The sequence below is a fragment of the Uloborus diversus genome, chromosome 10 (genome assembly GCF_026930045.1).
Source record: "Uloborus diversus isolate 005 chromosome 10, Udiv.v.3.1, whole genome shotgun sequence".
In the NCBI taxonomy this organism is placed as follows: Eukaryota; Metazoa; Arthropoda; class Arachnida; order Araneae; family Uloboridae; genus Uloborus; species Uloborus diversus.
The window spans coordinates 77,964,793-77,980,979 of NC_072740.1; the positions used below are offsets into that span (position 1 = coordinate 77,964,793).

The 16,187-nt window shown below is 35.1% G+C and overlaps 1 protein-coding gene across 1 annotated transcript in view; it reads left to right on the top strand.

Moving 5' to 3' along the window:
• The window catches only part of LOC129231465 (rho guanine nucleotide exchange factor 17-like), a 433,937-nt gene that overhangs the window by 23,576 nt on the left and 394,174 nt on the right, over positions 1–16,187 (top strand). Inside the window, 3 exon segments of the mRNA XM_054865790.1 lie at positions 3,525–4,168; positions 9,059–9,451; positions 13,718–14,300. Coding sequence (XP_054721765.1) covers positions 3,906–4,168; positions 9,059–9,451; positions 13,718–14,300 — 1,239 coding nt within the window. The 5' untranslated portion in view covers positions 3,525–3,905.

Genomic DNA, 16,187 nt, shown 5'->3' on the forward strand with positions numbered 1-16,187 from the left:
AATAAAAGTCCAAATTGACCAAAATTTCCCTGGTTCTTCTTGATTAACTTACTTCAACTTTTCCAGAACCTTTTGCCATCACTGTAAGGTGGGACAAACCGAAATTGCCAATAGTGAGACGGGCAATGCTACAATTCTGCACCCTCTATGTCGGTGGGGGTTCTCATTTGCAAACATCACGCTACCTCTCTTTTACGCAGCTGGTTATGTGAATTATGCTAAATATGCGGACATATACTTGCAACACATCTGAAACTTTTCAGTACATTATGCGATAAAAAAAAATTCTTACATCAAACATCAGCTAAGACATCAGCTATCCAACGATCTAACGCAGTGACAAATTCAGGTGGTCTAGAACCTGTAGTGATTCAACGATAGAACAAGTCTTGATGAGAGCAATGAGCAATACAACAATAGAATGCTAAGTATTTACACCTTTTTGCCTCCCAGTTTGGAAATCACAATCCATTTCTAACGACACCAGAAGTTTCTTCTCTCTCAAGTTGGTAGGGGTATTGCTCGCTGATGATAAGTTGAGTTGCGATGAGATCTTTAACGTTCGGGTAGTAACATCAAAGGATATTGAAGGCAAACAATTTTGTGGCATTTTTTTTGTAAAGGAGGAAAGCAGTTACGTCTTTAGCTTCTGTTACGATTACTATCTGTAAAGATGTGTAAGGTCAAACCATCTTTTACACCAAATGGTATGAACAGTGAAGATGAAATAACAAATTGCTAAAAACTTCTGGTACGAGTTATGCGCTGATCCTCCATCAGTATTCGATGAATCTGGTTTCAGAAGGAAAAAAATCCTGTATCGTTAAAGTGCTATTATCTGAAGCAAAAGGTTCATCCACCATCACAGAACGAACAGTTGGTGTCATATATGAGGCAGTGAGAAGCAAAGGGATGTAAGTGGACATTTTCGAGTTTTGAATAAAACGCGTTTAAAGATAAGATCATAGGTAGTCTTTCATTGATTTTCTTTTTAAAATTATGCTGTATAGAAGCAACTACCAGGTGTACTAGTACCATCTCTTGCCCCAAGATAGAGGAAAGGTTCACCAACCATTTGTACTGGTTATCTCCAAATTTTTAATTTTGCCACTTACATTCCTTTGCTTCTCACTGCCTCATATGTAATAGATGGAAGATACCTGCTTGACCATATTTTTGGTAATGATCTGTAAGCTTCAAGGAAATATGCCATCAATGCAGTGTATAGGTCACTTGTAAGTATGGGAAAGCTAGTGTCATTTTTGATGGGTGCAAAGAAAGCAACACAGAAATATAATCTGCATCCTATTACAACAGTCAAGCCTTCTGCTCTAGAAGACTTTCTGCATCTCAAATCTTGTGCTTGCTCTGAGGGGTTCATTGGATATAGTGAATGTTTGAAAAGTTTGAAAGTGGACTGAAGTGCTCAATTATATGCACAAACTGTGTTAGACATAGCTGCAACAATAACGATTTTGCTGAGGATCTAGATTCCAAAAAACACCTTGATAACGAAGACTTTTTGTTACAAGCTTAGGAAAAATCATTTGAAAGCAAAAAACAGTTCAGCGTAATTTTTCTGGCCATTTAATCAAATATGCACCATCAGAGGGGGTGGGGGGAAGCATAATATTTTAGTATATAATTTCGTTTTGGGAGGTGAGCTACTGTTCTTATGGGGTGGACAGTCCTGATTTAATGCATTTTAGATTTGCATGAAATAGTACTTCTACTTGAAATAAAGGGGGGGGGGATGAGGATTTATTTTATTTGGCGGAGGGGTGGGTTCTGTAGCTTTGAGAGGAGGTGCACCATCGCTCTTGGAGGATGGACACACTTTATTTCTAACTTTAACTTAGCATAAAATAATGTTTAAATATGAAATGTATGGAGGGGGTTGGGGGGTACTGCTTCGTTTTACGGGGATAGGGGGGCTCTGTAGCATTGGTGAGTTATGTCATCACTCTTGGGGATCAAACACCTTTAATTTCATGCTTTTAAATTTAGTATAACATAATATTCTCACTTTAAATTTACTCTAAAAATTCTGGAAAAATACCCAAAACAGCAATTTTTAGATGCCCCCCATTCCAAAACCCGACGCACAATGGGGTGGGACTTTTTACCTGTTCTTATTGGGAGGGTAATAAACAATTTGCACCAGGTTTAGCTTTTTTTTTGGATGTTTGGGTCCGACCCCTATTTTTACTGTACTATATACGAACGTTGGCAGAAGTGCATAGTCGTTCAAGGTGACTATTTTGTAGATAGATGTACTTCGGTAATGTGAACTATTCAGGGTAAGGTTTTATGCAACTTGCCCTCGTATGAGTTTTCAACTTACGATTTCATAACGTTTTTGAGTGACGCAAGTTTACGCGCATGAAGACGTCACAAGAGAATTTACGATAATTAACTAAGGAGGCGTTCAAAATGGATATTTCGATCATCTATATGTTCTTAGGTACATATGCATGTACAAATGTGCCGAAAAAACTTGTGAAGTTTCAATTGGGTGGTCGTAAAATAGAAACTTAGATCGAAATCTGATTTTTTTTTTTGTGATTACAATTCCTTATTCGTAGAAAGGAAGTAAAGTGAAATAAATCAATGATTCTTTAAATCCCTGACATTGTTATCAATTTATTTCTATGGTTTTTGTTTTTTTTGCCATCGGCCAACGGCATCGGCCATCGGCCATCGGCAATCGGCCATTTGGAGGAAAACAATCGGCCATCGGCCATCTTTGAACAATCGGCCAACAATCGGCATCGGCCCATCGGCCAAAAAATGCCATCGGTCGAGCCCTAGTCTCTAGCAAAGGTTTTCTCGTTTTAAATACTTTTTAAAGTGCTTTTCTAAGGAACACAAAGGTGTGCAACCGTGTACTCTATTCCATCCTTATGTTCCGGACATTCGTGGCAAGTTCTACAGCAGCTGTGAAGCACATTCTTGAGAGTATCATTATCTGATAGAGTGTAAAATTTCATCTTAAACACACATATGTATATTCAGCACAAAAACTCTTACAACCTCTAAAACAAATGAAGTTATCATTGGTAGACCTAGAAGTCACATATGTTATGCGTTGTGATATTGTCTTGCATGCGCAAGAGATGTTGTTGGGATCCTGGTGGGGGGGGGGGGGTACTTGGATTTGTAATGTTTTAATTTTATGCCTCTTTTTTTTCAAATTCGAAATTCTCTGTCATAGGCATACTGGATGCCCAATGAAAAAATAATTGACGGTGCATATCTTTGTTCATATTTTCTTCGCTTTCTTGATTTGCACGAATTGATGATTACATATTATTAAACCATTACACATTTATTTATTTTTATATTTTCGATTTTTGATTTTACAAAACATAACCACGTTTTCATAAATTTCTGCTCTTTTTTCTAAATTTTTCTATCATGCGTAAAATAAAATCTGATTCATTAGGATTAAAATAATTACAGACGACTTCGGAAATATTTTCTTTAATGCATTTTTAAAACTAATGCAAAAAATTTTATTTCAGAAAGCAGTTACGGCACTTGCTCCTGTTCCCGCTGTAGCTTCTTGTCCTAGCATAGTCAAACTGGAAAATAGAGTCTCGGTGAATAACGAAACAGATCTCTCGTATGATGAAGGTTTGGTCAGTGATTCTGAAGTTGGGCCCGGAGCTTACGTCGCTGCTTATGTCAGCTGTGTGACATCATCACCAAAGCAAGCTTCCGCTAGACGAGGACATGTCCGCTCGGCCAGTGACAACGTCACTTCCGGTTCATCCACTGTACTTCCTGAAGTTCGAATTAAAAAGACTTCTAGCACAGAAAAACTCTGGTTTTCTGTCACAAGTCGTTTAAATGGGACCGAAAAGCAGCGAAAAAGGAGGAAAGCAGTTGGCTGTAAGCAAACTATGGGAGATGTGGATCAAGAGCCTGTAAAAAGCGGTCGTTCTCTGACTTACCCTCCACAAAGAAAAAGTTCCACATCTGAAGAAGAACAAGAGTTTACTTCTGTTGACAGCAATGGGTTGAAATCTCTGAAACATCAAACTGTAGGTCTTATGGACTCTAGTTCGGATGCTGTACGACTTCTGAGCGATTTGTCTCTTGCTGATAGTCACTTATGTCCTAGTGAAGGAACAATCGAAGAAACCTATCTGGATGTAGTCGATAGGTAAGCATTCGTTTTTATCTGTATTTTCCCTAATTCTTTCTTTAATATATCATGTTTGTGTATTGCTTTTTTTTAATTGGATTTCGTGGTTAAAGCAGATTACTTCTCAACTTTCAAGACAACAGTATTAGAGCGAAACATTTCCGGAGCCATCCAAAAAAAAAAAAAAAAAAAATATTATTATTATTTTTAATTGTTGAAATTAATAGTTTCTGTTTTTTTTCTTTCAATTGACAAAACACAATAAGAAAATTTGTTAATGGGCGTCTAAAGTTTCTCAAGATATCACTTAATACTTTTAACGAGTAAGCGCACAATTAAATTTTATTATTTTCCTATAGCTATTTAACTTGTTTCGTTTTGTGGAAAAATGCTTAGAAGTTTTTTTTTTTTTTTTTGTTGCAAAATATCAGTACCAAGAAAAATTTCAGTTTTGCAGCAACAGTTTTCCTACTGCAAGCATATACCGTCAGACCGGTCATGATACTCAAAGACTGCAGTTTCGCCTTTTTTATTTATTCATCATTCTGGGAAATTCAATAACGGAACTGCAGACACATGTCCTCGCATTGAAGCTGACATTACCTTCTAACTGGTTTTAAAAAGTAATTTAGCACACTAGTTGCTACCAGCTTGAAGGTCAGCTAGGTTTCAATGAGAGGTCATCTCTGTCCAGGTCTGGTATTGGCCATTCCAGACTGATGAGCAAACACCAAAGACGAAACTACAGTCTCTGGATGTTGTAACCGGGTTGTCGGTATATGCTTGTAGTTCTGCCTTAGCCTTGGCCTAACGGAAGTAACTTACCGTTAATTAGTTCTCTTATTGTCTTGATTATACTTCATTGTTCTTGCACTTATCAGCGATTTGGCATCTAGGTCAGAGTTTCATTTCGGAAATTTTTTAACTTCCCATTCGGTATGAAACAATTTCTCGCTTAGGTGAATAACAACTAAAAATTAATAGTTTCAATTCCGTAATACGACTTACTACTGTTTTTTAATTAATTAATTAATTATTTTTGTCTTTGTGTCAGACCAAGCAGCAGAACAACTTTCTGCAGTCTGCGGCGTAGAAAAAAATCCCAAAACTAGTCTGCAAGATAAACCAATTTCAGATATTTTGTAAAATCGGAATCAGAGCTTCCAGAAATGCTGAAGTATAACATTCTAAACTTACAAATTATAAGTACATGCTTCCTGTGGATTACATCAAAGAAAATACAGTTCAAAAATCTTCTTTCTCTGAAACTTAAGAATGTTTTTTTTTTTCAATGTTAGATTTTTATCGCCTCCGACTGAGAAACAGGTTGTTGACTTGTTTGTTGTTTCTGCTTACCGGGGTCTAAGATACATGGTCGTGTCAATTACACTCCTATTTGCTGTTCTAGTTTACGAATTTGTTAGACCTATTGATACCGATTTTATAAAATACTGGATACGAATTCTCATCATAATAACTGCTCATTTTCCCTAGCTACTTCAACTTTTCTTTGTGGTCAAAATTGATATTTACAAACATAATGGTCAAGTACTTTATAGAGATATCTTTTACAAAAGTGCTGAAGATTTCAGTTATCGAAGGAAATGTAATTTCTTTTCGTGGTAAAATCAGATAGCAAATTAAGCTCGAGTTCCTAAAATCCACTTGAATTACTTCAAGTGTTTGGAGCTGCAGAGTAGTAGAACAAGATATTCCTTCAAAGTTTCTTCGAGAAGCAGGCAGTAATAACGTATGATGGAATTACTTCATACGCAAAATAAAATACTTGTTCTTATTGAGTAAGTAACAATTTTAAAATTTCGCTCATTTTATGCATAAGTATTATGTTTTGAAATTCAGTTGTGCCTAATTAGATTGTAGCATAAAGAATCATCAAGCTTTTAATGTTTTTTCTTGAAAAACGCAGTTGTTTAATAAAATAAAAAGGACAGGAAATATGTTGTAATTAAACATAGATTCTTTTGAAGCTTGTTCTTTAATGTAACTATATATTTATTGCTTAGAAATATATTTTTTCTTTGTCTTTGAAACATCTGTATTTTTCGCCATATGCTACGCTTCAGGAAAAAAACACAAATTAAGTGTTTTTTATCTATGCTTTAAAAAAGTTTTCTTGTTCCGCTGTTTTTTTTTTTTTTGTATTACAAAATGTTAATACTTTAATATTTTTTATGACTTTTCTCTTTAAAAGTATCTCTTCTGTTTAAAATTCAGTTATAAGCTGTGACAACTATTTATTCAATATGGGTCACGTTTAATCCGAAATTCTGGTACGTGGAGTCAGCTCTCCCTGATTCGGATCACGACTGTCCGGACTCAAGAAAAACCAGACCAATAATAAGGAATATTTTTTGAAGTGTAAAAAATCGGCAAAACCCACTTGATTACACCACACTGCCTAAATGACCTGCCTTTTGCACCTCCTGGCTCTCCATTTTTCACTAAAACTGACGTCGTTATAATAAAGCCATTATCCCTTTTCGTCCGGCCGAGCCCTTCGGCTCGGATTCTGGCGGCCGGACCCGGGCAGATAGCCCTGCTCATATCTATTCAATTCCCTCCTTAAGTCTGCTAGCTGTCGTTGGAAATCCGCGAGATCTTGCATAATATTCCTTTCTACGCGTTGAAACGTTCGTAGGACACGATGCAGGCGAGACAGTATGTTACCATCTCAGGTCCATAACAGATGGCACGTGTAAGAAACGCAGAAACTCGAAAGCGATTCTTAACAGATGGCAGGAAACACGAGAAAACTCGTTACCGGCCTTAACGTGAAAAGACTGCTCCATATGTTGGATATATTTTTTTTATCATCTTTCATTTTAACTTGAGAATCCTAGCTAGGTGGCAATAAACGCTACAAGTGGATAAGAGTAAAAATGTTCTTTAAATTCAAGTTTTGACAGCAAACGAAATGCGCAAACGTCCGATGAGCTAGGGAATCTTAACAAAATGCAAGCGAAATGGGAGTTAATTTAAAGAAAAAAAATAAAGAACAAAAAAAAAAAAATAATAATAATAATAATATTTTGAATTCTGAAATTTTGAATCCAAATTATGTTTTTCGCAATCACGAACTGCGACAGGACCCTACTCATTGGAGTTATTGTTTCTAGAAACGGCTCCTGTCCCCCCCCCCCAAGCCTGCCTCTCCTCCTGGGCGGTTACGTGTGCATAGTTGTGTGTGCGTAGACCTGTGTGTATGCACGTAGACCTGTGTATATGCACGTAGGCGTGTGTGAGTGTATGTGTGTGAAGTCGTGTCTGTGCATGTGTGTGAACGTGCGTGTGTGTAGGACATGGACGCTTCCGACCAGGAGATCGGAAAGCTCAAAACCGGAGCAGCCGCACCGCGCCGCCAGCAGAGGACGGTGCGCGGTGGTGCTGCAAAGGCCTCTGGTCCAAGTTGAAAAAGGCACGGACACCAAAAACGGTCAAATGAGAACAATAAGCAATCGTGATTGCTCAAAAAAAAAAAATCCTTTATTAGAGGAAACGCTTAGTTTTATCTTTACCTTTAATTTTTACGAGTTTAATACTTTTAATTTGAAACTAAATAATTCGTTTATTTATTTATTTATTTGTTATTTTGAATTCAAAACTTAAAGCTTAGAATTATATCTTTAATATTTGTTTCTTAAGCTGCATGTTATCGCAACACTGGAAAATGGAAATGTTACGTGCGATACTTTTTTTTACACCCCTAGTCAAATTCTAAGGAATTTTTTCTTGAATTTATCAACACTGTAGATTTCATATAAAGCATGAAACATAATTAGCATTTTTTGCTGGTACCTTTTACTAGTTTATTTTTTAATTGAATTTATAGACTTGTAATTACTCTTTTCATTTTGTTTGTCATAATTTATACTACAAAGGCTGAAATTGTTTGGTAATTTTTATGTAAAGTAAATTGAATTAACGTCCTGAAAGCTCAAAATGTTTTTCTTTTTTAAGCCAATCGACGTTTTGCATTTGTTTATGCATAATTTTTATTATGTCGCTTAGAGTATTTTATTGTGTATTTATTAAGGCATACGTATAGGTATGAATTTTCAAATTTAATTTGAAAATGAGACCTTTGAGTATTAAAAGTGTATCATCTTTTCATTTGTTTTCAATAACAAAAAGTTCAAATATATATATATATATATATATATATATATATATATATATATATATATATATATATATATATATATATATAATTTTAAAATAATAATTAACACTTAATTAATTACCATTAATCTGAACGGTAATTAAAAAAACCTAATGCACCCACATTTATAATATTGGTGTTAAAAGATTCGCATTACTCTGCTCTATATTTTGACCCTAAACACAGAACTACACAATCCATACGTTTTGTGATATCTTGGTTTGCTTGAAGTTTACGTGAAAAGCAATGTTTTTTAAAACAACGCTCTTAATTTTGAAATTATACGAAAAATTACTTTCTAGTCAATCGCTTAGGATTTAGGATCAAAAAATCTAACAGCCTATGCACATTTTATAACGAAAAACAAAACAACAAAATATGTAATGATTTGAACAGGAGATAATTCTGAGTACTCTTATGCTGCGAAAAGTGAATACATTCTGAAAAGCACAATCAGTTTTTTGTTGTACACCCATGGTCATGAAATGTCCTGGAGAAATGTTCATTCGTTTCAGGGACTTCAATTTCGGTTTTTGAACTCTTCAGACTACTTTTTACACAATGATTTGTAACGCCTATTAAGTTGCTAACTTCGTGGAGTGCGTCTTTTTTCTTGAAAAGTGAAGGGTCACTAAAATTCCTTATTCTCTATGCTGTGTAATATATTGCATATTTCACCATTCTGAAACATTTCTTAGCTTTTTTCTCTCTTGTGGTTTTTTCTATAGTGTAATTCATTCACCTTCTGATCCGCAACATCTCTCTGTTGACGAATCCAACTCAGCTGCGAGCAGTAAATCTCACAAGAAGAAGCACCACAGTGATCCTGGTGGAGAGGCTGGCTCCAACAGCTCTGCTGATGGTTTTATAGCAGAAGTAATAGTTGGCTTGGTGCGAAGTGAACCTGACTTGGGTAGTAACGAAACTAGTGTCACTGCAAATTCGTCATCCTGTTCCTCAGCTTCTTCTGAAACCTCGTCTCGGGCCACTCAAACTCCGCATTTCGATGACGAACGGCCTACTCCTTTGAAATTGGTTATTGATGGACCACAAAATGCACAAGGGACCAAACATAGCCGAAGGATTGCCGGAGGGTCATTGACGTCTGGAGCAACAAGCAGGTAAAAACTCAATCTTTCATAAAATAAAGGCAATCTTCGCTAAAATTTTCAAATGACTTCAGACGTTTATGTCAATACGTTTATCAAAATTTACATCAGATGAGCCAATATCTGACGTCATGATCTTGTTTGAAATTCCCAAATGTTGTTTAAAGGACCGTGGTATTGCATGCATATCATCTACGACAGGTTCAAGTATGTTTGTCGAGTTTTAAATATCCAAAACTAACAAATAACCCCTTGATGCGTTAAGCAGTATGTTTGTCAGATGTTTTAATAGGCTCAGAGAGGTAACAGACATAGTGTGACTATGTAACTAGAATGCGTACTTCTTTACCCGCTAGGCAGTAACTGTCTATGAACATGTGGAGAAAATAGTGGTCAAATAAGAGGCGGTGGGTTCTATATTTCGCACCTTTCTTGCTAGTAATTTTTGACTAAGTTTGCCGGGTTTAGACCGTTGCGTTTGCCATGCAGTGGTGGTTAAAACTGCTTTCATATGTTCAGTCAACATATAACTATAGCGCGCTCAAGGTTAATTGTAGAATCAGGGCATTATTTCTATAGATAGAAGTGTGGAGCTGTATAGTCTTCGAAACTATTTTTTTTTTGTAAAAAGTCTGAATTCCACCTAAAGTTTAAAAAAAAAAATCACACAAAGTTTAAAGTACCAAGGGCGCCCCGAACTTAACTTTTTAGAAGGACGTAAACTCTCAAATTGCCAAAAGGAACTCCAAATTTCGCCAAATGATGATAATAATTTTTGGAAGATCATAGTGACTTCCCGTGACCTCCTATCGGGGAACCCCTTACAGAAATTCCCCAGCAAATTAAGACCACAAAGTACAACAACAAACATTTTGTACATGTTCATCAATGATTTACTGTAGCTGATTCCACATTTAATAATTATTTTAATAATGACGATGCTTACTACCGAACGTTGATTGTAAAAGATAATTACTAAAATAATCCTCCCCTTTGGTGAAAAGCAAGCAATTTCGTATGAAGGTAGCGTTAAAAGCTTTTCTCTCCTACCAGTACTAAACGCACTTTAAAGAGTCAAAGAACGAAAAGAAAAAAACGTTTTTTTTTTCTCTCACGGAAAATGGGCGAGAACGAAAAGAAAACGCATGGGGGTGGTCTTAAGTTTCTATAATTGAAGCTTTATGGACTGACCCTTACCTTTGCCGCTTGCTAAGCAGCCATTTCTCAAGACCGCACTTGTTGCTTACCGAGAAAAACTGAAGTTTTTTTTTTCCTTCTTTATCTTTCGTCGCTTTAAGCAAATGCGTTCGCCAGTAACTTTCGTCGGTGGAGGAAAAAAGGAATCTAAAAGACTTCTTTTAAATTTTGACATAAAATGTCAAAATCTACATCTTAAATGACCGTTTTAGTACGATTACATTGAAATTAATGTTTTTACCGTCTTGTTTTTTCTCATATAATTTTTAAAAAGAGCTCGTTTTATATTCCTTGTTGGAACTGTTTATGCTCAAAAATGGAAAGCTATGCGAAGAAAACAGGGTTTAAAATGAAAAATAATTCCCTAAAGAAAAAATCGTCTCATGTCGTAAACACTGAGATTTTTCTGAGAATTGTGCTGTTTGCACGTCCTGGAAATTTCAGACATAAATAAGGTGTCATGCTTTTCCCTGCAACATCTTGAAAATTTACTGAGTGTGTTGAAATTTTGTGAAAAATGTGTTTTTTTTTCTAATTGAAAAGCAATTTCTTTCCTTCGCAGTAAGAGTGAAAAAGACTAAAAAACAATCTATAGCTAAAGCTAACAAGCGACCGTCAAAGCAAACATATTTTAATGAAATATCTTTTAACTAGAAAAGAATCACTGCTTGTCGATTAATGAAACACTTATTTTCATTATGTTTCATATTTAATACTTGAATAAAAGGTAATCTTTATCTTCGCGTTTTTTTCTTGACGATAACTTTACTTTTTAAATTTCATAGTTGCTACTCCATTGAATTACAACTTTCATGTAAGCATTTTTTCTCACATTAAAGCTTTTTTTTAAAAAAAAAAAACTTCTTGTAAAACATTTAATAGGAACTTCAACGATACATACTTACATAATATAAGACATGCCGAAGAATTGTCCGTAACTACATTGATTATCTCATAACTGGTCACCACTTAACCCCCCCCCCCAACTGCTCGCCACTTAACCCCCCCCCCCCCCCCCACCTTCCTCGCTGAAACACTAACTGAACATTACACGTATCCAGCTTAATCACTTACATTTTCCTGTAAGCGCATCTAAGACAGACATTACATAAATCGATGAATGCGGGCTTCTGCCCTTATACAATATTAAATTTGATGCTTGTAAAATATGCATTATTGATCCAAAAGCTCACGAAATTTCATTACGTATTTAGTAAAACACATTACGTTTTGATGAAATAAAAATGATCTGAGAACGAGTAAGGTTACAAAATACATAGTTATTTTTTTTACGACTGAAATTGCTTTTGTTGTCTGAAATGTAGCTATTCGTCCGGAAGGTATCTAAAAGTAATTTAGATTACTAACTTCTGGGAAGCTGAAAGTGATGGATTTATGTGACTGGAAAGGGCAATGCATTTCGTTGGAAAATATTTACAACCGTTCTCTAATGTTAGGAAAATCCCTATAAGCATATATTTCTTCAGCATAATATTTATCTTCCGTTGATCCCCGAAGAAGAGTATTATAGCTCCTTCGAGGCTATGAATCCCTTACGTTTCCCCTTCAGCCTTAATTTATTTTCCTCTTAATGTTTTTTTGGTTCAAAGCCCCTACTTTTATAGTGCTTATTTTTAACAAACAAATTTTGCTCACTTGTTTAGCAAGAGTGACTCTCTTTAGAAATGTTTATAAACTAATGAAGTAAAATTTTTATTCAATTTATTAGTGTTAAATTGACAGATGAGGCAGCGAGAAGCAAAGGGATGTAAGTGACAAAATTAAAAATTTGAAGATAACCAGTACAAATGATAGAACCTCTCCCCTACTTTAAGGCAAGAAATAGTACTAATAGCCCTAGAAAGTTCTGCTATACAGCATGATTTAGAAGAAAATTTTAATGAAAGCTAGCCTACGGTCTGAACTTTAAACGCGATTTACTCGTAACTTTAAATGGTCCACTTACATCCCTTTGCTTCTCACTGCCTCATATATTGTTTATTTTCGCCTTGCATTTTTGTGTTAATCGCGTCCTTATATGCAACCAAGCAGCTCTAACATTGGTTGACTTATTAGTTTTTTCCCGCAGAAAGATCAACGATTTACTTCATACAACCTGCGTCTCTTTCACTTTTCTTGTGAAACAGAAAATGACGTTTTCAAACTCTTAGAACATGTTTGTTTAGACTATATATGAGTTCTTATTAACAAATTCAATATTGTTTTCCACAAAATTGTAGTGAAAATTGGAAATAACACTTTTCTAAATTGCTCATACGTAATAATGTTGTATTTTTTAATGTGTATAGATTTAACGTAGTCTTTTACAACTCATTTCATGTGAGTTATAGATATTTTTTCTAACAGTAACGACTCTTATTAGGAATAAAAAAGCTCTTTATTCAGCTGTAAGAATATCCAGTTCCTCACAAAGGATTTCTTTAAAAAAAGGATAGTCAAAAACATGTTTTATAAATACCTGAGTGGAACCTAATGTGAGTGTTTGTAGTCTATCTTTGTATAGATTTTTTATGAATATATGTTATTAAATTCAATATTATTTAGTTCAAATGTGCAATGGAAGTTTTATGTTGCTCTCATACATAATTACGTTGAATGAGTCAAGATACTACTAAGATGATTTTTTTCCAACTGAATTTGCATGAGTGTTAGATGTTTTTTCTACAAGTAGCACCATTTGACTCTTATCAGGTGTAAAGATGTTCTTCATTCAGTTATAAAAGTATCCAACTCTTCATAACGATTTGAAAAAAAAGTGGGAGAAAGCACAAAAACGAGTTTCATAAAAACCTGGACAGAACCGGGTATAAATTATGCAGCTTTCTAATTGTTCTTCGGAATGTTCAGTGTACTTAAAGCGAATTGATAACAGCTACTTAGCTATCACAAAGTCTTCCTTAATGTTATAAGTGCGAAAAAAGAATTGTGTCAGCCAAATGTCAAAATGCTTGTTGAGGCATAAATGAGATTTCGTCGAAAGCCTACTTAAGCGAATGCGTTAAAAATAAACGCCGAGAGTGAACTCGTACATTAAGTATCATTTTCTTTCTCTTCTAACAGTAGGTTCCACTTTCCTGAGACGGATACCAGCAACCAACGCCTGGCAATTGAGCAGAACCAATCTTCGAAGAGTCCTCAAGAACAAAGACGTTATTCCAAACGCCGTCTTCGAGGACCTTATGGGGAAATGCTTGAAGAAGAAATGAGGAAATCTGGTGAGAAACAGAAATCGGTGTTAAATGATCTCAGCTTTCTTCAGAACATTGGTGATTCCGGAACCAAAAACCAAGATGGTTCCTTGGAATCGTCTTCGCAGTCACAGAACCGACCGGCCATGTTCGTGAGCAGTCAGTCCCTGGATGATGCAAGTTCTATGTCGTCAAGAAATGAATTATCAATGTGTGTTACCCCTAAAAGAAAGATTAGTGCGAATTACCCCCTTCTAACGGATGGGGAAAGTGTTGCAATTGCGAGTGATGAGGATATATCGCCAACTAAACCACCCACTCCAAGTGAACAAATTACTAGTAATGACATTGTTCGCAATGAAAGTAGTTCGGACGTTAAAAATGAATGTCAGCAGAAAAGCAAAGATGACGTTAAAGGATTACCAGATTTCGCCAAGATTCAGGAGCGGCATTCGGTAAGTGAATTATTTTTAATTAAAAATTACTTTTATTAATTCAATTGAATTTTATTTTATTATTATTTTTAAAAAATCGTTTCATCAAATGATGTGTCCCCATATTTATATAGATTACTTGTGAGTAATTAACGTCAAACAGTGTGCGGAAACTAAATGTAATAATAAATCATTGTGGACTCATAGATTGCAACATATCACACCCCGGCAAGGAAAGTGACACAACTCAAAACTAAAAAAAAAAAAAAATAAATAAATAAAAATAAATATTATTATTATTTTTAAAAAATCGTTTCATCAAATGATGTGTCCCCATATTTATATAGATTACTTGTGAGTAATTAACGTCAAACAGTGTGCGGAAACTAAATGTAATAATAAATCATTGTGGACTCATAGACTGCAACATATCACACCCCGGCAAGGAAAGTGACACAACTCAAAACTTAAAAAAAAAAAAAAAAAAAAAAAAAAACCCGACTGCGTAAAAACCGAAAAAACTAAAAAGAAAAATGTTATAAGCCCAGTAGTTTAGAATAATATTAGGTATTGCTGAATAACTACACCATTGAAATAGTTTTATAATAGATACACACATAGGACACATCATAAATTCTAAAACAAAATAGAAGGATCAACAGTCGGGGCCCATTCCTTTTTGACCAATCAAGGAATCCAGTAAAATTTAAATGGGCCCCGACTGTTGATCCTTCTATTCTGCTTTTGAATTTATGATTTGTCTTATATGTGTATCAAATATAAAGCTATTTATATGGTGTGGTTATTCAGTTGTACATAATACTATTCTAAACTACTGGGGTTATAAATTTTGTTTTTTAGTTTTTTCGGTGTTTACGTTTACGCAGTCGGGTTTTTGTTTTTATTTAATAATTATTTTTTATATTACTTTAGTTAATTTTCGTTGACTTAGTTATGATTATAAGACGGTAAATTTCGCAATCTTATCATTTTATTGAGAGAGTTTAAATCGTGAGGATTATTAAGTGACTTACGATGGTCCAAACAACTGATTATTAGTCCCTCTAGGGATCTAACTCGTCTTTAAAATACATATGCTTTACCTTTAGCAAAACTGCGCAAACTTAAGTCAACCACAACTATATAAACATCCTGTGTAACTCATGATGACGATAGCTCGGAAATGTCGTCTGTCAGATCTGTCTCGCAAAGCTAAAATAGCCCGTCAAGAAAGTACACGTCACGAAATTTAGCCTCCTGAATCACACCAAAAACAAATGCAACACGTTAGAGATGAAAATCGAATTAATAGACGTGAACAAAAAATTCAACCTCTGAAAATGCTACTTGCATTTGTCGCACGCTGAGTCGCACGCAGGTTACATGCGACACGATCATGTGTTTAGTGGCTTTCCCAAGATAAAGACAAATCGATTGACTTAAGAATCATCGAAATTGGCCAAGGTGCTTAGCCTCCACAGCGCCACATAGAAACAAACATACATACATACATTACACTCCTTTGCGTCGCGCACGCGCAGTCGGGTAAAAAAAAAAGGGTAGTAGGGCCATTCCACGGAAAACGGCCATTTTTTCCGCACGTGACGTCTCATATATGTCAGTAGAAATAATACTTTAAAATATTAATGAACGAAATTTTACTGCTTTACAAATTGCAAACATTTGTGTGATGTCTTAAACAAAAAATTTCATCATCACCCTTTAATATCATTACTTTTTAATAAAATATATGAACAGTCACGTGCAGGACAAGCGGTTGACTTTTTCGTAGAATGGCCCACTAACTATTCGTTTAAGATCTAAAGTTAATGCTAAGTTACGTAACTGGTGCGTGGTGGCGTAAGAACGATATAATTAATAGGGACACATCATTAAAGTTTCATAATT